The 25,966-nt window shown below is 45.9% G+C and overlaps 2 protein-coding genes across 2 annotated transcripts in view; both read left to right on the forward strand.

Annotated features, from left to right (window-relative positions):
* Positions 1-305: 305 nt before the first annotated feature.
* LOC308150720 (cytosolic phospholipase A2 gamma-like) lies at positions 306-11,788 on the forward strand (the record flags this gene model as incomplete). The annotated part of the gene is made up of 12 exons (XM_080523521.1): positions 306-335; positions 671-781; positions 2,176-2,318; positions 3,202-3,382; positions 4,662-4,767; positions 5,176-5,316; positions 6,461-6,492; positions 6,980-7,151; positions 7,650-7,796; positions 9,580-9,734; positions 10,252-10,423; positions 11,616-11,788. 12 exons carry the CDS (start codon positions 306-308, stop codon positions 11,786-11,788), a joined length of 1,563 nt encoding a protein of 520 aa, XP_080379647.1.
* Positions 11,789-13,515: 1,727 nt separating this feature from the next.
* Positions 13,516-25,966, forward strand: part of LOC308176075 (carbonic anhydrase-related protein 10-like) — a gene marked incomplete at both ends in the record, with an annotated part of 44,659 nt that continues 32,208 nt past the window's right edge. Inside the window, 2 exons of the mRNA XM_080550676.1 lie at positions 13,516-13,576; positions 15,640-15,714. Coding sequence (XP_080406802.1) covers positions 13,516-13,576; positions 15,640-15,714 — 136 coding nt within the window. The remainder of the gene's footprint in view (positions 13,577-15,639; positions 15,715-25,966) is intronic.

The raw sequence follows: 25,966 nt of genomic DNA on the forward strand, positions 1-25,966 counted from the left end.
TGTGTTGTGGAGCGTTGTGCCAAGTCTCTTGCGTCGCGTAATTCTGCCTGGTCGACACTTGAGGATCATTTGGGAGGGAAATCGACGTCCTTTTGATACGTCTGCAAAGGCCGTTTACCTACAGAATACTCGTCATGCAGACTCTGAAGATTCCAACCTCCTCCATCACAAGTTATGCCAAGATCCTACGCCCTCGTCAGAATGTTAGGAATATTTCCATTCCGTTAATCCTTCTCCTCCTGTTCGTTCGTGTGAATGTATTGTGTTTAGAGGCTAATCCCGATCTCGAAGAGTCGTTGATCAACATGACGACACCTCTTACAGATGCACCAAAGGTGAGTCTAGTTGTCATTGTGTTAGGAGGGGTTAGTAGTGGGACCTTTGGCACTTCCAGTCGAGGCTGGTGGAGGTAGAAACCCGGAGGACGGGAGCTCACATGTGTTTGATAGCATTCCTCATTCAGTTCCATGCATTACAACGAGCCCGTCCTCCGATTTCTACCTCTGCCAGCCTCCCCCCCCCCCCCCCCCCGGTATAGACTGTGCAATTGTTTTGTTCTGTGTGTTTGTTTACTTTCGACCTTGATCACAGAATGTTGATACCGTTGTTGGTTGTTGTTGATGTTGTTGTTGATGTTGTTGTTGTTGTTATTGTTGTTTGTTCATTGCAGAGGACGGTGCGGAGGTCCCACTCTCTGTGCGAGGGGGAGGAGAGGTACGTCCTGATGAGGAAACAGAAGGTTCTGGAAGCTCTGAGGAAACTCGGCATCAGCTGTGAACCGGTACGTACATGAAACATGAGCAGCATCATAGGACAATGGATTCATAGTGAGACGTGTGTAGTCTGTCGACCTGCATGACCTTGTCCAGCAGGTGTCTCTCAATCTCTCTCCTTGTGTGTAACTCTCCCTCTTTCTCTCTCTCTCTCTCTCTCTTTCTCTCTCTCTTTCTCTCTATGTACCCTCAATGGAGCCCCCCTAGCGAAAGTATCTCACACGATATTGTACTTGTATAACCGGAGTGGCAAATAAGCATCTTAATCCCCCACCCCTCTTCCACCCCTTCTCTCTCTCTCTCTCTCTCTCTCTCTCTCTCTCTCTCTCTCTCTCTCTCTCTCTCTCTCTCTCTCTCTCTCTCTCTCACTCCCTCCTCTCTCCGCCTCTCCCCCCCTCTTCCACCCCCTTCTCTCTCTCTCTCTCTCTCTCTCTCTCTCTCTCTCTCACTGCCTCCTCTCTCCGCTCTCCGCCTCTCCCCCCCTCCCCCCTCCCCCCTCCCTCCTCTCTCCGCCTCTCTCCCCTCCCCTTCTTCCACCCCCTTCTCTCTCTCTCTCTCTCACTCCCTCCTCTCTCCGCCTCTCCCCCCCCTCTTCCACCCCCTTCTCTCTCTCTCTCTCTCTCTCTCTCTCTCTCTCTCTCTCTCTCTCTCCCACTGCCTCCTCTCTCCGCTCTCCGCCTCTCCCCCCTCCCCCCCTCCCCCCTCCCCCCTCCCTCCTCTCTCCGCCTCTTTCCTCCCCCCCCCCTTCCACCCCCTTCTCTCTCTCTCTCTCTCTCTCTCTCTCTCTCTCTCTCTCTCTCTCTCCCACTGCCTCCTCTCTCCGCTCTCCGCCTCTCCCCCCTCCCCCCCTCCCCCCTCCCCCCTCCCTCCTCTCTCCGCCTCTTTCCTCCCCCCCCCCTTCCACCCCCTTCTCTCTCTCTCTCTCTCTCTCTCTCTCTCTCTCTCTCTCTCTCTCTCCCACTGCCTCCTCTCTCCGCTCTCCCCCCTCCCCCCCTCCCCCCTCCCCCCCTCCCTCCTCTCTCCGCCTCTTTCCTCCCCCCCCCCCTTCCACCCCCTTCTCTCTCTCTCTCTCTCTCTCTCTCTCTCTCTCCCACTGCCTCCTCTCTCCGCTCTCCGCCTCTCCCCCCTCCCCCCCTCCCTCCTCTCTCCGCCTCTTTCCTCCCCCTCCCCTTCCACACCCTTCTCTCTCTCTCCCTCCTCTCTCCGCCTCTTTCCTCCCCCCCCTCTTCCACCCCCTTCTCTCTCTCTCTCTCTCTCCCACTGCCTCCTCTCTCCTCTCTCCGCTCTCCGCCTCTCCCCCCTCCCCCCCTCCCTCCTCTCTCCGCCTCTTCCCCCCCCCCCCCCCCTTCCACACCCTTCTCTCTCTCTCCCTCCTCTCTCCCCCTCCCCCCCCCCCCTCCAGGAGGACATTCCCCACATAGCCCTGCTGGGGTCAGGAGGGGGTCAGAGGGCTGCCGTGGGCCTCCTGGGCTCTCTGCAGCAGATGGAGCAGGACAGCCTACTGGACACCATGCTCTACATGCTGGGGGTGTCCGGGTCCACCTGGTAACCGCCTCACTGACTGCATACCTGGGGAGGCCGATGGCTGGCGGAGGTCGAAATCAGAGGACGGGCTCATTGTGATGCATAAGTTCCGTTCCATGCATCACAATGAGGCCCTCCTCCGATTTCTAGCTGCATGCAGTATATCTGTATATATATATATATGTTACGGTACATGTGGGAATACGGTACATGTGGGAAAACTAGGGTTAGGGTTAGGTGCTAGGGTGCTACGGTTAGGGTTAGGGTTAGGATTAGGGTTGGGGTTAGACATGCCAGCATGTACCAAGTCGACGTAGCACCTAACCCTAACCCTAGTTTTCCCACATGTACCGTATTCCCACATGTACCGTAACATATATATACAACGTTTGCAGGAAAAGTGGTATACAAATAAAAGTTATTATATATATATAGTGTATATAAGAATTAGGAAACAATAACTAGAGGTGATGTAGGTTTGTGGAGAGAAGGTACAGAATCCAGGTTCTACGGTAAAATGTTGGTCATGGATTGATGCAGGTGTGTATGCATTATCACTGCAAACGTTGCATATTTTTAAGGAAGATTGTCTTTCTGTTATCATTACACACACACGCACACACACACACACACACACACACACACACACATACAAACACACACACATGCGCACGCACACCAACATGACACACACACATACAAACACACACACGCGCACGCACACAAATATGACACACACACACACACACACACACGCACGCACACCAACATGACACACACACACACACACACACACCAACATGACACACACGCACACACACGCACACATACACACTCCCACACACACACACACACACACACACACACATACCCCCCCCCCCTCCCTTCCTCCTCCCCTATCCAGGACCATGGCATCGATGTACCGGGAGGCCCCCTGGTCCCTAGCCGGGGTGTTGGACACGGTGCAGGGGCCCAGTGTGCAGTTTGAGGAGGCTCTGGGCTGGCTGAGAGGCCGCGCCCAGGAGGACGACTTCTCCATGACCGACATCTGGGGCATCCTCACTGCAGCGGGCTACATGAAGGAGGTGAGGAAGTCCAGTCCAGTCAAGTCATCTTTATTTATAAAGCACATTTAATGTAAAACAACTTGCGCAGACTGACCAAAGTGCTGTGCATGGATTAAAATCTCAATAAAGGGAATAAGATCACAATATAGTATACGTAATAACACAATAACACAAGCGTAACGACATAAGTGGAAAATACTTAAAGGACAACAACGGGCACAAATCAAAACCACGTGGGGAAGGGTGGTCCTCTGTGGCTCAGTTGGTAGAGCGTGGCGCTGACAACGCTAAGGTTGTGGGTTTGATTCCTGCTGGGACCGTGTGTACGGAAAAATCTAGTCAGTGTAGTGTAAGTCGCTTTGGATAAAAGGGCCAGCTAAATGGCATGTATTATATTATTATTAGGGTTCATAGAGGCTGATAACAGGTCATAACTAGTGGTTGGCACCAAGCAATAATGTGGAATTCGATATAATATTGACATCAGTCGATATATTGATACGAATGTGGCATGTTATAATTAAGCAATATCACACTCGAGGTCGTGCTGTTATACTGAATATCAGTATAATATCAGGCCTGCTGCCTCGTACCTACGACCGAATCACAGCCGTGCTGATATTCAGTATAACACACTCCCTCTCGTGTGATATTGCTTTTATACAACAGTTCTACAGCGCAATGTATTAGTTAACAGTAATAAGCGACAACAGATTATGATTTGTTTGTTTATTTAATCATAAAAATAAACAAAAAATTGTTCCGCAACTGAACTTCAAATGGACTGTTGCCTAGTAACATGAACACAAACATGTAGTCTAATTAACGGTCATTTAGTAGAACATCTGTGAGGCGGAGTGATACATATAGTTAAAAGTCCCAGTGCTGTTATACTGTATATCAGCACTCATGGAATGCCTTTTGTCCAATCAAATTACTTGGTCGGAACTAACTGTTGTATAACACATTATAACCACTGTCTGACTGACAGCAGGAGATAGTATGAAGGAGGTGTGGAGTAATGTACCAGTGTGGAGTAGCTTCTGTACATTGTAGTGTTCGTTTTATCGAACAGTTGTGTTAGAGGATGTTTGGCTCACAGTGTGAAGTGTTTGGGTTGGGTTTTTTTTGTTAAAGAATTAAGAAAAAAAAGAAAAAAATGGAGTGGGCCAGTGTTGTTAGACCACTGGACCACCCCAAACCATTGGACCACCCCAGACCGCTGGACCACCCCAGACCACTGGACCACCCCAGACCACGTTAAGTGTTTGTTTCTCTCTTCTATTTCATTGACCAGATTGACAAGCGTAGTCTTTCACACGAGGCCCACAGAGAAGCCACCAACCCCTACCCCGTCTACAGCGTAATCGACAAACAGCACTACGTACACGGACCCACTGAAGGTACACAGTACTGCAGGGGAGGCTGGTGGAGGTAGAAATCGGAAGGCTCATTGTAATGCATGGAACGAAAATATGGAACGGCGTCAAACACACGTGTTTGATACCATTCCTCAGTCCACACGTGTGTTTGATACCATTCCTCATCCCGTTCCATGCATTACAGTTAGCCTGCCCGTTGATTTCTAACTCTACCAGCCTCCCCTGGTGTAAATGAGTGTTCAATTTATGTGCCGTGGCACATGAAACCCGTAACATGTAATATCCTGGTTTTGAATACTGGTTGAATAAAATGATTAAAATAACTCACATGTCATATACAATAATAATAATAATAATAATAACAAACAACGCGTCAACTCGATTACTTTACATTGTTGCTTATGTCCCCCTGCTTCTCCTCTCCCCTAGCGACATGGTTTGAGTTGACCCCCCACGAGTGCGGTTTCCCCGAGTTGGGGCTCTTCATCGAGACGTCCAGTCTGGGAAGCAGGTTCGAGGGCGGGGTGATGGTGGAGGACAGACAAGAGATGGACATGGTCAAACTACAAGGTACGGACGTGAAACACAACAGGGAGATATTCTCACCGGCGGTTGTGGCTCTTGTTTTGTACCAGTACATTATGACATGTCTCGAATATCAAATCAAAATCCTATCACACACAACAAGCTAGCAGGAGGCACCAGCATCAAAAATAATCATGTATTATTTACTGCCATAGAGATTCCACTACAAGCTTTGCTTTGCTTGCCTCCGTACGGCTTGTTGATATTGCCGTTGTCACGGTTACAACGCAACCACTTTACCAGAGCCATCTTACAGTAACTTTTCCTGAGGGTTCTCTTTTATCCATGTTAATGTAATCCAGTACACTAGCTCAATGTCATTATGTAAATAAATACACACAATTACACATACATTATATACTGTAGGCCTACCGTAGGTTTTTGGTATCTGGTATTGTCTTCGGTGTAACCTAGTTTAGTTTCATTCAGATCAGTTTTGTTCCCAGACACTAGCGCCCAAATACGCAGGGCTGGTCCTAGGCATTTAGGTGCCCTAGGCGAGAGTATGATTTGACGTCCCCCCCAAAACATTTTTTTTTAGGGGTGCCACCCCCACCACCATCACATTAAGCCACCAGTACTGCCTCATCACCACCCACACATTCAACAGTAACAATATGGACAACAATGGTTTCAAGACAAAAATAGACAGTAGGCTGAGACATATTTTCCTAGAGACATGAAATTCATAGAGACAAAATTATTGAAATGTATTTTGGCATTTGGCGCCCCCCAGGCATTTGGCGCCCCCCCAGGCATTTGGCGCCCTAGGCGACTGCCTAGTTCGCCTATGCCTAGGACCGGCCCTGCAAATACGCAAAAGGTCTGGTGGAGGAACACGTCAAATTTGCCCTTCATTAAGAGCGTTGAAAAGGGACGGCGCATAACCATTAGGCTTTACTCCGTATCAATCACTTCCTCCCCCAGTGGTTGGACTTCACACATTTCTGATTCGGAGCTCTATACGCCTCGCAGCCGAGTGATTCGCAGAAACAAATACTTTACTCAGTAAACTCACTCCTGCTCAGGCCAGGTTTGAGTAGTTGTTATTACAGGCTTTTTCGGTCCTGTGAGGTTACAGTACACTCAGATATGCACTATGGTCTTTAACTGTGTTGTTGTCTTCCAGGGATCATGGGCTGTGCTCTAGCAGATGAACAGGTAGGAGCTTCTCAACGCTGTCAGGACTGCAGAATCACTCTCTGTCTTCCGCCACAGCCTGAAGACCCGTCTCTTCGACTGACTATGGCCCCTGGCCTGAGCATAATGTTACTCTTTTCCTGCTATGTCTGGTGGATAGATTCACTTACTTGCCAGTCAATAGTTTGGACACACTTTTCCCATTCAATCAAGCTCGCCTTCACCAGTTAACCCTCTCCCCCTCCCCTTCCCATGTGTCCTCAGCACTACCTCAATTAGGCCCCTATACTTTCTTTCTATTTACCTTTTGTTTCTTTTTATTATTACTACTCGATCTTTTCAGTTTGTAAAGCGTCTTTAAGTGTCTAGAAAAGCGCTATATAAGTCTAATGTATTATTATTATTATTATTAGTGTTATTATTGTTGTTGTTATTATTATTATTATTATTATTATTGTTGTTGTTGTTATTATTAGTGTTATTATTATTGTTATAATAAATGTGACAGGTCCTGGGAGACATGGTGCTGCCAGACTGGATGAGGGACGGGGAGCTGGCCACCAGCAGCACCATGGGTCTCTACCTTCGGGCCTATCAGATCCTCAGGACCGTCGTGGACCTGCTGAAACACAGCGGTCAGGACCCCCTGTCCATCGCTGCTCTGGAGAACATTATAGAAGGTATGCCTCACACTGTGTACAGTACAGGCAGCACTCCAGTTGAGGGGGGATGAGGGGGGATGGCATCGCCCCCTGAAATAAAAACTGTCAAAATCATCCCCCTTCTAAAACTGCCATCCCCCCTTTCCATCCCTTATGTCATTTTATCAATGAACGTGGTATTATATTATATTACTGCTATTTCATCATTTAGTTTTGCGCATGTTGAGTAAAATACTGTGGGCAAGGGGGCACGCACACATGCAATGACATTTTTACCAAGTCATTGACACTGAAGTCACTGACACTGAAGTCACTGATGCTGTGGGGATGCTAAAATTGTCCCCATATGATCAAATCCACCACCCCTGATTTTCTTTTACAACTCGAGTACTGAGTACAGGGGAGTCTGGTGGAGGTAGAAATCGGAAGACGGGCTCATTGTAAAGCATGAAATGGAATGAGGAATGGTGATACGGTAACAATAATGTATCTGTATTATCTTTGTCTACTGTGCAGACAAGATGAAGGAGCTCGACCCAGAGACATTGAAGGACATAAGCCCGGAAGAACATAAACAGAAGTTTGAAAGTTGGGGTTTGAATCTCACAAAGTCTTTAGAGACGTGGTGTGAGACATTGAGTGACGGCCCCTTCAAAACCTACAGTAAGTAACGATGCTATCACATCGTAATGTAACACTCCAGGGGAGGCTGGTGGAGATAGATTGTTTCTCCCTCTTTTCTCCGGTTTCTACCTCAGACAAGTTCAGACAAGTTGGTCCTTGGTGAGACTTCGGCAAAGATGCACGTACACAATACTTGTTCTTTTAAGTCTTTAAAAAATTATTGCATGCATAGTTCTCTGCGTACAGCAAACAGAGGGCCCAGAATACAGTTGGAACACAATTTTATACCTTTCCAAACCCCCCCCCCCTCTCCAGGGCAGGGTTTTCGCAGTATCTATGGTGGCAGCCTTCCTTTGCCAGGAACTGCACACTCTTATCTCTTGGGAACAGTTGGAACTTGGGGAGGACATTGAGGACATTGTGTGCTTTCTCCACTTTCTTGCCACTTTCATCCTCTCAGGGTCATCCACATACAGTAGCAACATGTGTTTGTAGCATTACTACGGACAGGCTTGTAAATACAATGGCACACTATGCCATCCCCCGAGAGACAAACACAAGTTGTCTTCTTACTAGAGCATCCATGAGGGGTCATTTGACCCCTGTGAGTAAAGAAAAATGTTTTATCTTTGCACTCGATCAAATTTCAGGAACCTCCTTTCATGACTTTTCCTAGATATGTGCGTTCTACCACCCAGTATCCTTACATTTTCAAAATCACCTCAGGATAAGCTAATATAAAGCTATTTTGCTGTGTAGGAAGCAGGCTAATTTACAAGCGGCCAACTAGTGGTCGTTGTGGGTAAATAGCAGCTTGAGCATTGTAACGAGGCGGCTCTTTTAGTAGGCAAAAAAGGCTGTTCTAGTGTTAAGGTGAGGAAATCATACACCAGGGAAATGGTCCGTAGGGCAAGGCTGCAGGGTAACATTGAGGCTGGGGCAAGGTGATAACTTCCCTGGACAGAAGGTAGCCCCTTCCGAGTAGAGCAAGGGGCGACTTACCGGTCACCAGGTGCTCTAGTCAGCACACATGGTTAATACTTCATATCTAGGAGTTACATGGTTGACTCACCAACTGCATATTAATCATCAGTAACATTAGATTCATCAAGGCACGTTAACAGGCAGTATTACATGTTGAAAAACTATGTATTTGTTTAATTAACTTACATATACTGTACATATTTTGCCATTACAACCTCCCCTTGTAAGCATGTTCTATTACATTGAATGCAATGTAACACATTGTTTGTGTTACTGTTTTCCAGTATCCTGGGTAATCACGTTTCTTCTCCCGATGATTGTGAAATGGGATTGGGGAACAACCAACAACTTCCTCCATAAATATCAAGGTGACCAGGCGTGACCACATCTACATACCTTCCACAAATATTTCATATAAAGATGAACATCTACCCTACACCTTGTTCTTGCCTCCCTGAACCTCAAAACGGCAGATTTCTCGCTTGAGAAATGGATAGTAAAGAGTTGTAACTCTGTTCTGTCCTTATAAGTACAAACAACATCTACATAGCTGTGTTTTCCCATTATAATATCATAGTTCTCTGATGTTGTGATATATCTTGTTGCCTGGTAGATCCTGCTGACCCCCTCCCCCTCCCCCCCACCCCAGTCTTCAGTCCAACCACTACTGAACATGTTCCAGACAGATATGTTTTGGTTATCAGTTTCCTGGTGTTATGATGTACAGTATCTAGTCACCTGGTAGATCCTGCTGTCCCCTCCAGTCGCCAGTCCCACCAGTCAGATATGTTTTGGTTATCGGTTTCCTGGTGTTGTGATGTATGTTGTCACCTGGTAGATCCTGCTGTCCCCGCCAGTCTGCAGTCCCATCAGCACCTCTTCCTGATAGACGGAGGCCTGATGATCAACGCCCCCTACCCACCGGTCCTGGGCCCCAAGAGAGACGTGGACCTCATCATCTCTCTCGACTCCAGCGCCGGGGACATCTTTGAGGTGAATTCTTCCCCCTTCTTCCTCTTCTTCCTCTTCTTCCTTCTTAGAGGTGAATACTGATACTAATCCTAAAATAAATAAGATAAATATGCTGGTTGAGAGAGGACGCTGCCGTTGCTTGTTTGCCGCTTCTCCGCCCAAATTGCAGTATACAGAGTAGATTGTCCTACAAAGACACTTAGATTTAGATTAGTAATCTAAAAATGTATTAGACCCTATACTTTCTTTTATTTATCTTTTGTTTCTTTTTATTATTACTACTCGATCTTTTCAGTTTGTGAAGCGTCTTTGACTGTCTAGAAAAGCGCTATATAAGTCCAATGTATTATTATTATTATTATTATTATTATTATTAATCCATGTGTGTCCGACTGTCCGTGTAACGTTTGTGTATAATGCTGCCTTCTTGGCCAGGGCTTTGAAAATAAAGATGAGAATCTCGACGTGACTTCTCTTAAATAAAGGACGACTAAATAAGATAACCAACCTCCGCCCCCCCCCCCCCCCCCCCCCCCAGTCTCTGCTGAAGGGCAGGGACTATTCACACAAGATGAAGAAGCCTTTCCCCCCCGTTAACGACAGCGTGGCGGAAGAGAAGGAGCACCCGCAGGACTGCTACGTGTTCGAGGGCCAGCCCAGCGACCCCACCGTCATGTACATGCCCCTCTTCAACCTGCAGAACTGCAAAGGTGTGTTTCTCTAGCCCTGTCGGGGCGGCTGTGGCTCAGGAGGTAGAGCCGGCGTCTAATGATCGCACGGTCGTGGTTCGGCGGCTCGATCCCCGGCTGGCCACGTGCCGACGTGTCCTTGGGCTAGACACGGAACCCCAAATTGTTCCCGGCGCCTTGCATGTTAGCTTGCCGCCATTGGTGTGTGAATGTGTGTGTGAATGGGTGAATTACATTTACATTTACATTTTTGGCATTTAGCAGACGCCTTATTCCAAAGCGACTTACAATCAATACATTTGAGTGCTAAGCATGTGAATCATCAGTCCACCATTCTTGGCAGGAAGAGTAATCTAGCTCAGGCCCGGGGCCACTGATAGAAGGAGAAACCTTCTTCTACCACCTTCTTCTAAAACGTATTTTTATTTTTATTATTATTATACTGGAGGAACAGAGAAGCAGTACAAAGGGGGCGATAGAAGTTCTTAGGGACACAGTAGAGGGGAAAGCGGACATCTTTAGGAGACGTAGTGCTGAGGGGCAGAAGATGTCTCAGGAGGAGCAGTTAAGATGTAACCTGAAGAGGTGGGTCTTCAGTCTACGACGGAAGATGGGTAGTGACTCTGCCGTTCTGACAGCCGTGGGGAGCTCATTCCACCAGCGGGGAGCCAGAGTTGTGGGCTGTGAATGAGAGGCCATTGTAAAGCGCTTTGGAATAAGGCGCTATATAAATGCAGTCCATTTACCATTTACTGTCTGAGCCTAAATCTTGCCCTTGAACCATGATCCCCATGGTTTAATGGTAGACGATTGGGTCACCTCCATGCGAGACAAGAGCTCCCTAGTTCAAGCCGCACCTGTTGTTCTTGCTGTGAAAAAAACACACGGTTCCTGTTTTTAATCCCAGGTTAAAAAACCTCCAAATATCCCAGTGTTCCCCCCAAAACAAGGAACCCAAAACCATTTAAATGGAAACAATCAGTTTCCCTTCGAATGTAGGAATGCACGGAGGGGGGAAATGTTCAACACAGGTTATCAGAGACCCAAATGTACAGCACAGGCACTGAAATCAAAGTTAGTTTTTCATAATATGAGACCTTTAACCCCGACTGAGGTACTACGTACAGCTAAAATAACCCCGCTCTAAGCCCCTTGGCCAGTCTTAACTAAGTTTAGTTTTTAACCAGCCCCTGCTCTTTGTTGTCCTGTCTAGATGAAGAGGAGATCAGGAAGGAGAGGGAAGAGTACGCCACGTTTCAGATGCCCTACAGCACAAATAAGACTGACCACCTTCTCCAGAAGGCTCGCCTCAACCTGAAGAACAACAAACAGAAGATCCTCAGGGAGATTGAGAAGGCTGTCCAGCGTAGGCGACACAAGAGGTGATATGGTGTTTATGTATGAGCCAGCACGGAATGGTGGCACATTTCTATGGTGACTGTTTCCTATCTTCGGATTGGAGAATAGAGTTCTATGCTATCATGTTATATTCTATTCTATTCTGTACCACACTATTCTATTCTATTCTATTCTAGTCTAGTCTATTCTATTCTATTCTATTCTATTCTATTCTATTCTATTCTATTATATTATATACCATTCCATTCTATTCTATTATTTTCTATCATTCTCTTTTTCTGTCCTAATAGGCAATCCAAGATGCCCAAGATGCCTTAGCTGAGGAACCGCTGCACAACGGCTTGCAGGCCAACTCCAAACCAGACCACGGTGCAGTAGCCAACTACCACCACCAGAGGGCTCTACATGCTCACATTATCCATGATTCACACGCCTTCTAGTGTATCTCGACACAATCTACCAATGTTGTGTATTAGGTTTGCAAAAGATGTGCTTGTGTTGAAGTCTAGTGGCAATTATTAAATTGGAGGGTTTCTTGTTTTTACTGTGGGTATAATATGTCGAATAAATTCAAGTTGACAAAACCATAGGACCTTCTACTACTTGATTGTGTTAGAATTCATTATTACAATGTGATAACGGCTGTTTGAAAACTACAGATATATGGAGGACCAAGTCTGTCAAAATTAACAATAAATATTTGCATACAGATCTGATAATCGGGGAAAGAATGAAAGAATGAATGTGGAAAAGAAAGAATGAATGTGGAAAACAATGTGGAAAAGAAAGAATGAATGTGGAAAACAATGTGGAAAACAATGTGGAAAAGAAAGAATGAATGTGGAAAACAATGTGGAAAAGAAAGAATGAATGTGGAAAAGAAAGAATGAATGTGGAAAAGAAAGAATGAATGTGGAAAAGAATAAATAAATATAGAAATGTATTTCGTTATACTGTGTGTATTCATTCATTTATTTGTTCATACATTCATTTATGTATCTATATAGTTATTGTTAATTTTGACAGACTTGGTCCTCCATACAGATAGAGTTTAAGGGTAGCCTATCTGATTCGCCTGACCACTTTTACAACGCTGCGCGTTCTTTGTCTGCGGTGCGCAGCGCGGCGCAGAGGCAACTTGGGACCGTTCGGAGCATGTTGTCACGAGTTAAGCAAGTGAGCGGAGTTGCCTGGTTCGCCGTAGGTCGTGTATAGAGAAGAGGCAGAGAGAGCGGTGCCGTGGGCTGTATTGATAGAACGGCTGACGAGGAGGGCGTATAACAACATGGATTCTATTATTAAAAAACACAGTTGAGGCGGGGGGTCGCGGTTCTGACGCGCGGCGCGTCTATATGTTGGCGAAGCGCGCAAGGAACGGGAGATGTGACAACTCGTGACGTTAGAATTATAAGGTTCTATCTCCGTTTTTGTCAAAATTGAGTTTTTTACATAATCTGATCCATTAGGTGTTTATTAATGCCTGTGTGGTGTTATTTTTAAGATGTTGAAATGTTTTGAGTTAGTACTTCATAAAATACAAAGGTTCCATGTCACAAAACATAATGGAATGTAAAAACTTTGACGCTCAATATCTCTGAACTGCCCTAAACGGAGATAGAACCTTATCATTCTAAGCTCACGAACTCGGACGGGGATTCGCGACTGGAAGATGCCAGATCAAAGTTTGGCGGCGACGAGAACTTTAAGTGTACCTTTCCTAAGCTTTTACGAAATGGACTCGGAGTGAACGAAGAATGCATGTCGTTTGGGAGATTTTTCTGATTTTTCAAGCATATTTCATCTCCACATCATCAGGTAAGCAGCACGCGATGCGGTTGTTGATGCGCTTCGGCTCGGGGCTTCGGTGTGCGACGAACGGAAACGTTAACGGTAGCCTGATTATGACAGGGAACCATAAGTAAACAGTGTCCCATTGATCTCTTGTAGTAGGGTTATAACAATCATCATCGTTATAGTCCTCCTCATCATCATTACAATAATAATAGTTATCATCATATAATATTAATTTTATTAGTCTAATCATTATTATTATAATCGTCATCATCATCATCATCATCAATAGGCTACTGGAAAAAAGACGATCGAAATAACCTCATAGTTATTGCAAGGTGGCAGCGAAACAAAATAGAGTTTAATAAAGGTCAGAAAGCAAATCATGACGATTTACTGTAAACCATTGATCACCTAGCCATTAACGTCAGTCTGAGTCAGAGCATATTTGTGTTAAGGATTAGGAATGTATCCCCCCCCCCCCCTTTGGTACACGGTAACATCTTAATTTGACCAAAATGTGTTCGCATCCGTCTGTCAAATGTGTAATGCCGAGATTATAAAACAACATTATCAATATCAATAACAATCAATATCATTAGCTCACATGCTCCTTTTGTGGTATAATATACGAGCAGTTTACCATACATCATATAAACACAAGGGTATGTTGTGTCTGCTCTCTCTAGTTATTCACTTTCTATGAGAAATACATATTGTTTACACCGAGGTTACATCTTAAAACTGTCTTTATCTTTAAATTCCCCAATGAATTTCTTCTTCAATTGTATTTGGTTTATACAGTAGGCTACTGTGTAGTAATTGAAGTGATTCCTTTCCGTCAACATGTTGTAGCTCCCAAGATTAAGTTATCTCCTAAACTGTGGTTGGTTTATAGATAGATAGATAGATAGATAGATAGATAGATAGATAGATAGATAGATAGATAGATAGATAGATAGATAGATAGATAGATAGATAGATAGATAGATAGATAGATAGATAGATAGATAGATAGATAGATAGATAGATAGATAGATAGATAGATAGATAGATAGATAGATAGATAGATAGATAGATAGATAGATAGATAGATAGATAGATAGATAGATAGATAGATAGATAGATAGATAGATAGATAGATAGATAGATAGATAGATAGATAGATAGATAGATAGATAGATAGATAGATAGATAGATAGATAGATAGATAGATAGATAGATAGATAGATAGATAGATAGATAGATAGATAGATAGATAGATAGATAGATAGATAGATAGATAGATAGATAGATAGATAGATAGATAGATAGATAGATAGATAGATAGATAGATAGATAGATAGATAGATAGATAGATAGATAGATAGATAGATAGATAGATAGATAGATAGATAGATAGATAGATAGATAGATAGATAGATAGATAGATAGATAGATAGATAGATAGATAGATAGATAGATAGATAGATAGATAGATAGATAGATAGATAGATAGATAAAGTAGAAAGAGTAGATAGATAGATAGATAGTTAAAGTAGAAAGAGTAGATAGATAGATAAAGTAGATAGATAGATATAGATAAAGTAGATGGATAGATAGATAGATAGATAGATAGATAGATAGATAAAGTAGAAAGAGTAGATAGATAGATAGATAGATAGTTAAAGTAGAAAGAGTAGATAGATAGATAGATAGTTAAAGTAGAAAGAGTAGATAGATAGATAAAGTAGAAAGAGTAGATAGATAGATAAAGTAGATAGATAGATATAGATAAAGTAGATGGATAGATAGATAGATAGATAGATAGATAGATAGATAGATAGATAAAGTAGATAGATAGATAGATAGATAGATAGATAGATAAAGTAGATAGATAGATAGATAGGTACTTTATTGATCCCCGAGGGGAAATTCAGGTGTTACAGCAGCTCAGAACACAAACAACAACAGCAAAAATAAAATGACCGTTGAATAGTAGACAAAAAGAAAAAAAAATATACAGCTTGTAGTAGGTACTAGCTAGCGAAGATGTGTGTGCTAACTTAAGTGAGTCATGGTAGTGGTTGATCCTCCTCTCCCCGCAGGCCAGCCGATAGCACCCAAGATTCATGACGGATGGTGGGCGTACAAAGACGCAGTCCAGGGAAGCTTCGTTCCAGGTACGTACGTACTTCACCTAGCGAGCATCTCCTCCTGTTGGTCTGCGGGAGATGACGTCACATGACATGACATGTCAAGTGTTCCCGGGGGGGGGGGGGGGGGGGGGCGGTATTCCATCAACGTCACTAAAGGAAAATCCAGACTTATTTTGATAAGATGATGATGAGACCCTGCCTACGAGACATACCAGCGTCATGTCCAGGGGGTGTACCGGTACTTGTCTTAAGTACATCAAGCCGGCTCACGCTACGGAAACAGGAGACGGGCTCCTGCCCTATGGGCCGTTAGGCTCGAGGACCATCGGTTGTCAAGGCTACTTACTTTCTTGCGAGACTTAATACAAACACAAACACAAATAAGCTTGGGTTTTCCTTTAGCGACGTTGCTGGAATACTGTCACATGTTCACATGATGTCATATCAGTGTTCTAGGAACACGTGACATGTTATATCAGTGTCCTGGGACCACATGTTATACGTGACGAGGGGGTGTGTGCTGGGGACCCAGGTGCGGTGCAGAACAGAAAGGCGACAGCAGGCAGCGTTTGGCACAGCTAAGGACTCTTCACTAGAACCGACATTTATAACAGAAAGCCACAGGAAGAAACATATCTTCCTGTGCTACACCAAACACAGAACCCCCCACAGGGAGAGTGCTGCTCCAAACCGGTGTGAATTCAGTAGACCAGGTGGGGATTCCAGCTCAAAGGAAAACCCAGGCTTATTTTTGATACGTTTTGAAGAGATTTATCAAAATAAGCCTGGATTTTCCTTTAGCAACGTTGATGGAATACCCCCCTGACCAACAGGCCAGATACCTCTCCACTCCGGTACCAAGGTCTACCCAGAACCCACGGCTGGAGCAGCTAGCCTACTGACAATAACAAAGCAGGGACACACACTTCCATAGAACTGGCAGGGAGATCACCCATCAGGGGTGTATTCCATCAACGTCGCTAAAGGACAATCCAGGTTTATTTAGGTAAATCTTGCAAGACTTAATAAGCCTGGATTTTCCTTTCGCGACGTTGATGGAATACCCCCCAGGGAGTACTGGGAAGTGAAGACATAAATAGACAGGTGCCAAACATAAACAGGTGACACGCATAATAATAATAATAATAATAATAACTTTTTATATAGTGCCTTTCAGGGGATCCAAGGTTGCTTTACAGAGAGACAAGAAAAAAGAAAGTAACAAAAACAGTCAAACAAACAGGCAGGCAAACAAAAACAACAACAGAACTAGTTGGCCGAGGGCCTTGGCAAACAGGTGGGATTTGAGGGCCGTCTTAAAGGCGTCCAGGGCGGGGATGTTGCGGATCGCCGCAGGGAGAGAGTTCCAGAGGGTGGGGGGGCTGCCACACTCTGTCCCCATAATCAGCATAAAGCTTTATTAAGCCCATAACAAGAGCCGAGAGGAGCAGGGAGTGTAGGAATGTCCCAGAGCCACCAGGGGCCGCCAGAGGGAGGCCAAGGAAATGGCGACCCCAACCGTAACAGTTGTATCCGTGAAGGTTTGTCGTGTCATGTTATGCGTGCCGGGGTGTCGTGATAATGGGTTGCTGTCAGGTTGGATGTTGGGCTGTAACGTTGCGGAGGCAGGTGCTGTCTCTCTCTCTCTGTCACCGTTTTTTTCTCTCTCACACACACACACACACACACACACACACACATGCAAACACTCACACACGCACACAGGCACTCAGTCTCTTGTACCTTCTCCCCCCCCCCCCCCAACCTCTATCTCTCTCTACCCCCACCCTCTTTCTCCCTCTCCCTCTCCCCCCCTCCATCTCTCTGTTTCTCTCTGCAGTGGATGCTTCAGGTTCCCTGTTCTGCAAGCCTTATGAAAATTTGATCACAGTCCTGTCATCTTGTCAGTCTGCCTGCCTGTCTGTCTGTCTGTCTGTCAGCTTGTTTGTCTGACTGTAGGACCTGTCCCCTCTCCTCTCCCCCCCTCTCCCCCCCTCTGCTCTCCTCTCCTCTGCTCTGCTCTCCTCTCCTCTCCTCTCCTCTCCTCTCCTCTCCTCTCCTCTCCTCTCCTCTCCTCTCCTAACAGTGACAGTGTGTGTGGAAGGTTGAATTAGCGGTGGAAGTGTTTGTCGAAGGTTCTAGAATGCTCCCTGACCTTTATGTTCTGTCTCCTGCTGCTCTACCAATGAGAGGACTCTGTGGTGTGTGTGTGTGTGTGTGTGTGTCTGTGGACTCAGGAGGGGTGGCCTTTTTCAGACTGCAGGGACACTGTCTGTAAGACATTTCTTCCTCTCCTCCCCTTCCCTCCTCTCTCCTCTCCTCCCCTTCCCTCCTCTCCTCGCCTCCTATCCCATCTCCTCCCCTTTTCTGTCTTGTCCTTTCCTCTCCTCTCTTCTCCTCCCCTTTCCTGTCTTTTCCTCTCCTCTCTCCTCTCCTCTCCTCTCCTCTCCTCTCCTCTCCTCTCCTCTCCTCTCCTCTGCTCTCGTCTTCTCTCCTCCCCTTTCCTCTCATCTCCTCTCCCTCTCCCCTCCCTTCTCCTCCTCTCCTCTCCCTCTACCCTCCCTTCCGTTCCCCTATGGGGGTTAGCTAACATGGCGGTATTCTTAATTGTATATTGGCCAGTTATAAAAGCTACTTAGTCAAACTTGCACACAGAGGAGAGGGGAGTTACTTGCACAGTCGGATTCATTTAGTTTGGGGGCATTTAATCAATAAAACAAATGTTATTTTTATTTGTAAAACAGAGAGAAAATAACTTGTATATAGATTTTAACATGACCTCTTGTAGCATGAGAAGGTTATTTGAGTAATTTGGGAGAGAGAGGGGGAGAGAGAGGGGGGGGAGATAGAGAGGGGGGGGGAGTGGAAAAGAGAGAGTGAGAGCAAGAGGGAGGGAGAGGGAGACAGAAGGAGAGTCAGGAAGAGAGAGAGGGGGGAGACAGAGGGAGAGAGAGAGGTAGAGTCAGGGGGAGAGAGAGAGGGAGATACAGAGGGAGAGAGGGAGAGAGAGAGAGAGAGAGAGAGGGAGACAGAGGGGGGAGAGAGGGAGACAGAGGGGGGGAGAGGGAGACAGAGGGGGGGAGGGAGACAGAAGGAGAGTCAGGGAGAGAGAGGTAGAGGGAGACAGAGGGGGAGTCAGGGGAAAAGAGAGAGAGAGTGAGAGAGGGAGAGTCAGGGAGAGAGAGAGAGGGAGGGAGAGGGTGAGAGAGAGAGGAGGGAGAGGGAGACAGAGGGAGAGAGAGAGAGAGGGAGACAGAGGGAGAGAGAGGGAGACAGAGACAGAGGGAGAGTCAGGGAGAGAGGGAGACAGAGGGGAAGAGAGGGGGAGAGAGAGAGAGAGGAAGAGGGAGACAGAGGGAGAGAGAGAGAGAGAGGGAGACAGGGAGAGAGAGACTGAGAGGGAGACAGAGGGAGAGGGAGAGTCAGGGAGAGAGAGAGAGAGAGAGAGGGAGACAGAGGGGGAGAGAGATAGAGAGAGAGAGGGAGACAGTCAGGAGCAGCCACATGTCTTACTTGTAGATTGTTGCAGTAACACATCTCTGGATGCTGCAGTCCTGGTAAACTAGGTCACCAAGATTCTGATCACAGATCTAACACACACACACACACACACACACACACACACACACACACACACACACACACACACACATATTCACACACGCACACACACGCACACACTCAAAAACATATGCACACACACACACACACACACACACACAGACACACACACACACACGCACGTATGCACACAAGCACACACACACACACACACACACACACTCACACATAGAGACACTCTCTCTCTCTCTCTCTCTCTCTCTCTCTCTCACACACACACACGCGCGCGCGTGCGCGCCCTTGCGGAGGCTCCTCCAAGGGCCAGATAGATAGATAGAGAGAGAGGGAGAGAGAGAGAGAGAGAGAGAGAGAGAGAGAGAGAGAGAGAGAGGGAAAGAGAGGGAGAGAGAGAGCAGCAGCCTCCCTCCTCCTACGCAGACAGGGCACCAGAGCAGAGCCAGTGTGATACGAGGGAATTTAAATAGAAAGAGGAAAGAAAGCCTGAATGGAATTATGATTACGGTGCCGCTCGCAATAATCTTTTGATGGCATTACAAGGTCCATACTCGCATATATTCGCTTAACTGCGTCCCGCGCCTCCTCCCCAGTCTGCGCTAACGACGTTACAGCCCCTCTTCCTCTGTCTCCCCTCCCACGCCCCCCCCTAATGTGATGAGCACACCTATGTCCTCTATTAGAGCTAGCTGCCGTTATATCTGTCTACCACCTGGGGGGTCTGGGCGGTGGAGGAGGGGGGGGGTTTCGGGTGGTGCATCGTACAGTCACATTGAGAGTTGTTTTGGCTGTGACACCAGGGGGAGGCTGGTGGAGGTAGAAATCGGAGGATGGGATGATGCATGATGGGAGTGGGGAGATGGGGGACGGTGTCAAAAACGACTGTGTCACTACGGAACCCCCCGTTGTGTGTACGCTTCACTGCTCCATGCTCACATGCCGTGTGTGTGTGTGTGTGTGTGTGTGTTTCAGCGTTATATTAATATAATTATTCCTGTGACTGAGTAGGTTCGAACCCAGGGTCTTTCTCTCTTCCTCCTCTTTCTCCTTTCCCCTCCTCTCCTCTCCTCTCCTCTCCCTCTCCTCTCCTCTCCCTCTCCTCTCCCTCTCCTCTCCTCTCCTCTCCTCTCTCTCTCCTAAAGTAATGTCTTTAACGTTAAAGTGTTAGAAAAGCAGTGGTTTATTTTTTGTCATATCCAAGAATAGAATAAGAATAGAATAGTTTAATGACCACACGACCTAGGTCGGTGGAATTTGTTTTCGGTACAGCTCATAAACAGTGTCAAAAAACATACACACATTGTACATGACATGAACACACATAACCACAAGACAAGACAGAACATATTTACAATTTACAATTTATACAGTGCAGTGAGTCAGGTGTTGAGAGTCCTTATGGCAGAGGGGAAAAAACTGTTTTTGAAGCGGGATGTTTTGGTGGCCAGGGATCGGTAGCGCCGTCCAGAGGGCAACAGTTGAAACAGGTGGTGAGCAGGGTGGGAGGGGTCAGAGATAATTTTATGTGCTCTATTTGTGGTGCGTTTGAGATATAGTGATTCAACTGATGGAAGAGGGGTGCCGATGATCTTAGATGATTTTCTTACTATTCGCTGTAGTTTTTTCCGTGATTTACTGTCCGAGCTGCCGTACCAAACTGTGATGGATGAGGTGAGTATGCTCTCAATGATGGCGGTGTAGAACTGAAGGAGGAGTTTTTGTTTTACTTTGAATTTTTTGAGCTGTCTGAGAAAGAATAGTCGTTGGTGGGCTTTTTTGGTGATGAAGTCTGTGTTGGTGTTCCATTTGAGGGAGTTGCTGATGTGAGTGCCAAGGAATTTGAAGGAGTCCGTTATGGTTATGGGTTCTCCAAGGATGTTGATGGTTTTTTTGGGGGGGGGGCTGTGCCTGAAGTCTACGATGATTTCTTGTGTTTTTGATGAGTTGAGCTGGAGGTTGTTGTTGAGGCACCAAGTGACTGCTTGGGCTATCTGCTCGCGGTAATGGTCTTCATTATTGTTTGTTATGAGTCCGATTATGGTAGTGTCATCCGCATATTTCATAAAGGTGACTGAGCTGTGGAGAGATATCAGGTGGTTGGTGTAGAGGGAGAAGAGCCAGGGTGAGAGGACGCATCCCTGGGGGGCGCCTGTGCTGAGGGTCAGGGGTCGAGATGAAAGGCTGTTCATCTTGACCCACTGTCGTCTTTTCCACAGGAAGCTCCGTATCCAGTGGCAGATGCAGGGGTCAATGTTCATGTCCACCAGTTTGTTGAAAAGATTGACCGGGTCTATTGTATTGAAGGCTGAGCTAAAGTCAATGAATAGGATGCGGGCGTAGGTGTTGGGTGATTCCAGATGAAGTAGTGTGTGATGGAGGGCTAGATTGACAGCATCCTCAACAGATCTGTTGGCACGATAGGCAAATTGATAAGTGTCCATCAGGGGGGTGGTGTGGGTTTTTAGGTAGGAGAGGACGATGCGCTCATACGCCTTCATGGCCACAGATGTCAGAGCGATTGGCCTGTAGTCATTGAGGCTGGAGATCTTGGTTGATTTTGGTACAGGGATTATGATGGAGGCTTTGAAGCACTGAGGAACTGTGCATTGGCGGAGGGAGGTGTTGAAAATGATTGTGAAGATTGGAGCCAGTTGTTCAGCACAGACATTCAGGACAGCAGAACTGATCCTGTCTGGGCCTGCTGCAAATAAGATGTGTTGCTGCTAGCCTGACGAGAGAGAGAAAGAAAAAGTGAGAAAGAGAGAGAAAGAGAGAGAGAGAGAGAGAGAGAGAGAGAAAGAGAGAGAGAGGGAGAAAGAGAGAGTGAGAGAGAGAGAAAGAGAGAGAGAGAGAGAGAGAAAAAGAGAGAGAGAGAAAGAGAGAGGGAGAGAGAGAGAGAGAGGGAGAGAGAGAGAGAGAGACAGAGAGAGAGAGAGAGAGAGAGCAGATGGAGTGTAATCCTCTATGAAGATGGATGATGGAGAGATCAGGACCTGGGGATATTATCACTAGTCAGACCACAAGGTTTACATGGACCCCCCCCCGCCCCCTGCCCCCCAACCCCCAACCCCCGCCCTCCAAGCCAGAAGACCTCCAGGCCTCCCTTGCCAATAATACCATGGACCCCCCCACCCTTGGATCCACCAACCAATCCACCCTCCCACCAATCCTGCATTTGTACATTATCTGTTATCATACCTCTCAATAAACCACAAATCACATTCAGCTGTAGGTGTTGTCTGTTGGGTTCTGGATTGTAGTTTCACGGATTATAATCCTTGATTATTGTTTGTGCTACCGGAACGAGGAGTGGTGTCAAACACATCTGTGTTACGAAACATTGTGTATTGAAAAACGTACTGGGCCGGTTTCACAGACGAGGCTTAAGGCCCAATCCCATTTCACCCCTTGCCCCTGCCACTTAGGTGTTAGCCCTCCTCCTCCGTTTTGTGCGTTCACGTGTAGGCGTCCGACTGTTGTTGGGAGGGCAGGGTAGGGAGAAGAGGTAGGGCTACATGGCCCTCAAACTGATTTTTTTCAGAGGCACACTCCAAATTGAGTTTTATGCGAAATCTCCCAGAATGCGAACGCACAAGCAACAAAAGAAAACCACCAATGTAATTATTTTCTTCGTTAATAAAGATTACAAAATGATGATAACCATTGTATTATTTTTGTTGAATGTAATTTCAATGTACACACCTTTTCTTTATAACAAACTTTTTTTTAAATTCACTAATATGCTGATGTCTCTAGCTAGCTAGCTAGCTAACGTTACAACATTGTTTTAAGGCTGATTTGTGCATTACATGATTTTGACATATTTCCATGTCGCATTTCCCCCCGTTGATGGTAATTAAGTATTTTTTATTTGATTTATTTTTTTATTTTTTTATTTTACCTTTATTTATACAGGTAAAAACACATTGAGCCCCAAGGGCTAATTTTCAAGTGTGACCTGTTCACAGGCATACAACATCTACCACAAACAAATACAATACAAAACCTGGCCTACATAGTCTAAAACTAAACTAAAACTACATAGTCTAAAACTAAAACTAGTCTAAAACAGTCTAAGATAATCTAAAACTAAACTAAAACTACAAAACCTAAAACTAGACAGCTAAAGAGCTAGGGACAGGGAGGGGTCAGCAATGGGCAAAAGGGAGGGTCAACTCAATTGCAAGAACAAATCATGGACTCGCACTGTATGTCTCTCAGCAAGAGCTTGAAACTGGAAAGAGGGATCAGATGAGACAGTTTCAGACTCTGCTGTAAAGAATTCCAAGAGGAAGGGGCTGCAAATGAGAACGCCCTTTTGCCTTTCTTGGTCCGGACCAAGGGGATGGAGTATGTGATGATGTCCTGTGTGCGAAGGCCGTAGACGGATTGCTTGCGTGACAGGTGGTTAGAAAGGTAGGAGGGGAGCAGACCAAGGATGGATTTGTAAATGAAAATATACCAGTGAAGGGTTCGGCGGATAGAGAGAGATGACCAGTTAACCAGAGAGTATAGCACACAGTGATGCATAAGGGGTTTACAGCCTGTTATAAACCTTAACGCGCCATGGTAAACTGCATCCAGATGTTGAAGAGAGGTAGCAGAGGCATTCATGTACAAGACATCACCGTAGTCCAAGAGAGGCAGAAAGGTGGCAGCAACCAGACGTTTTCTTGCAGCAGCTGAGAAACAATACTTGTTTCTAAAGAAAAAGCTTAGCTTCAATTTCAGTTTCTTTATAAGGTTGTCTATGTGCAGTTGAAAAGAGAGGCTGTCGTCCAGTTGAATGCCAAGGTATTTGTAGTTTGGCACAAGCTCAATAGGTGAACCCTGACATGATACAATGTCAGGAAGAGCACTTGGCACCCGCTTGTTATTGGAAAAATGCATGACTTTGGTCTTCCCTGTATTCAACACCAGTCTGAGCTGAAACAGCTGGGACTGAAGGGCATCAAAAGCAGTCTGCAAAGCCTCGAAGGCACGGTTGATAGAGGCTGCAAAGCAATACAAGATTGTGTCATCCGCATACAAATGAACAGCTGCATTAGAGATTAATCCTATTTCATTGATATAAATGGTGAAGAGAGTTGGCCCCAAGACCGAACCCTGTGGCACCCCATTGGAAACAGTGAGCAAGTTGGATGAGAGATCACCAAACTGCACAGACTGTTTCCGTTGTGAACCAGCCAACAGCATGAGGGGACAGCCCAATATCAGAGAGGCGCTGGCATAAGATGGCATGATCGACGGTGTCAAAGGCTTTAGACAAGTCGATAAAAAGTGCAGCACAGTGATTCTTCTTATCCAAAGCCTCAGTAATATCATTAACCACTTTGACAGCAGCAGACACTGTGCTGTGCTGCTTCCTAAAGCCAGACTGAAGGGGCGATAGGATGTTGTGTGAATCTAGGAAGTCCTTGATCTGATCGTTAATTAGTCGCTCAAGGACCTTGGCTAGGACAGAAAGCTTTGAAATTGGTCTGTAGTTGTTCAAACATTTTGGGTCACCCCCCTTCAGAAGTGGGAGCACAAAAGAAGCGGTTTTCCAGACCTCTGGCATCACATTGTTAGAAATAGATAAATTGAAAATGTGTGATACAGGTTCTGCAATGAAATCTGCAGCAAGGCGCAGAAAGAGAGGGGGAAGATTGTCAGGACCTGCCGATTTCCTAGGGTCTAGGCTTTCCAGACATCACTAACAGAGAAGGGGGAGAACGAGAAAGAGTGGTTGATGACTTGTTTGATCGATTCATAGAGTGAAACTTATAAGTTGCGAACGAATCGTGAGCGTCCATGCTTCTCTATGATACTACTGATACTACTACCTAGGTTGTCCTATTTACATTTTTACATTCACATTTTTGGCATTTAGCAGACGCTTTATTCCAAAGCGACTTACAACAGATTCATAGGGGAAGACTTCAACCACTACCCCTTATAACTCTGTTCTGAGGGGCAAGCCGAAAAGCGAGTGACACTCCAAAACAAGGGGTTGGGGTAAAAATAAGAAATGGGATTGGGCCTATGCCTAATCCTGGACTAAATCACACTTTCAATATAAAATCTCCATCGAAGATGCTTCTAGGACTTATGCCTTGTCTGTGAAACCGGCCCCTAGTCTAGCATGTTCTTTCTTATAGTCTTGTGTGCCGACTCTCATTGGCTCTCCTCCGCCCACCAAGGCGATAAGACGGTGGGTGGAGAGTGAGTGTGACTCCCTGTAGTCTCTAGAAGGAGAGGTTCTTCCTGATGCAGGCTGCTATCTGGTGTGGGTTTGATGCCATCATTGTGTTTGTTGTTGTTGTTGTTGCTTATTTGTAATATAGAAAATAAAATAAAAAAGAAAGAAAGAGAGGTTCTGTTTCCTAATACAGGAGCAGTAGAGGGACTTACACCCCCATAATAAGAAATACACCCCCATAATAAGAAATACACCCCCATAATAAGAAATACACCCCCATAATAGGAAATACACCCCCATAATACACTGTCGTCCCTCTCTTCTCCACCTCCACTCATCCCTCCCTCTCTCTCTCTCCACCTCCAGTCATCCCTCTCTTCTCCTGTCTCTACCTTCTATCAGAACCGTAGGAAAACTCGCCCCAGGTGCCTCCGCTCTGTCCAGAGTCCATTGGGGTGAAAGCATCACCTGTGACCTGCCCCAGTTCTGTCTGCTACGCTGCTCTCTGAGAGACTACCC

This window comes from Nansenia antarctica (genome assembly GCF_963989245.1).
Source record: "Nansenia antarctica genome assembly, chromosome: 2".
Taxonomy (NCBI): Eukaryota; Metazoa; Chordata; class Actinopteri; order Argentiniformes; family Microstomatidae; genus Nansenia; species Nansenia antarctica.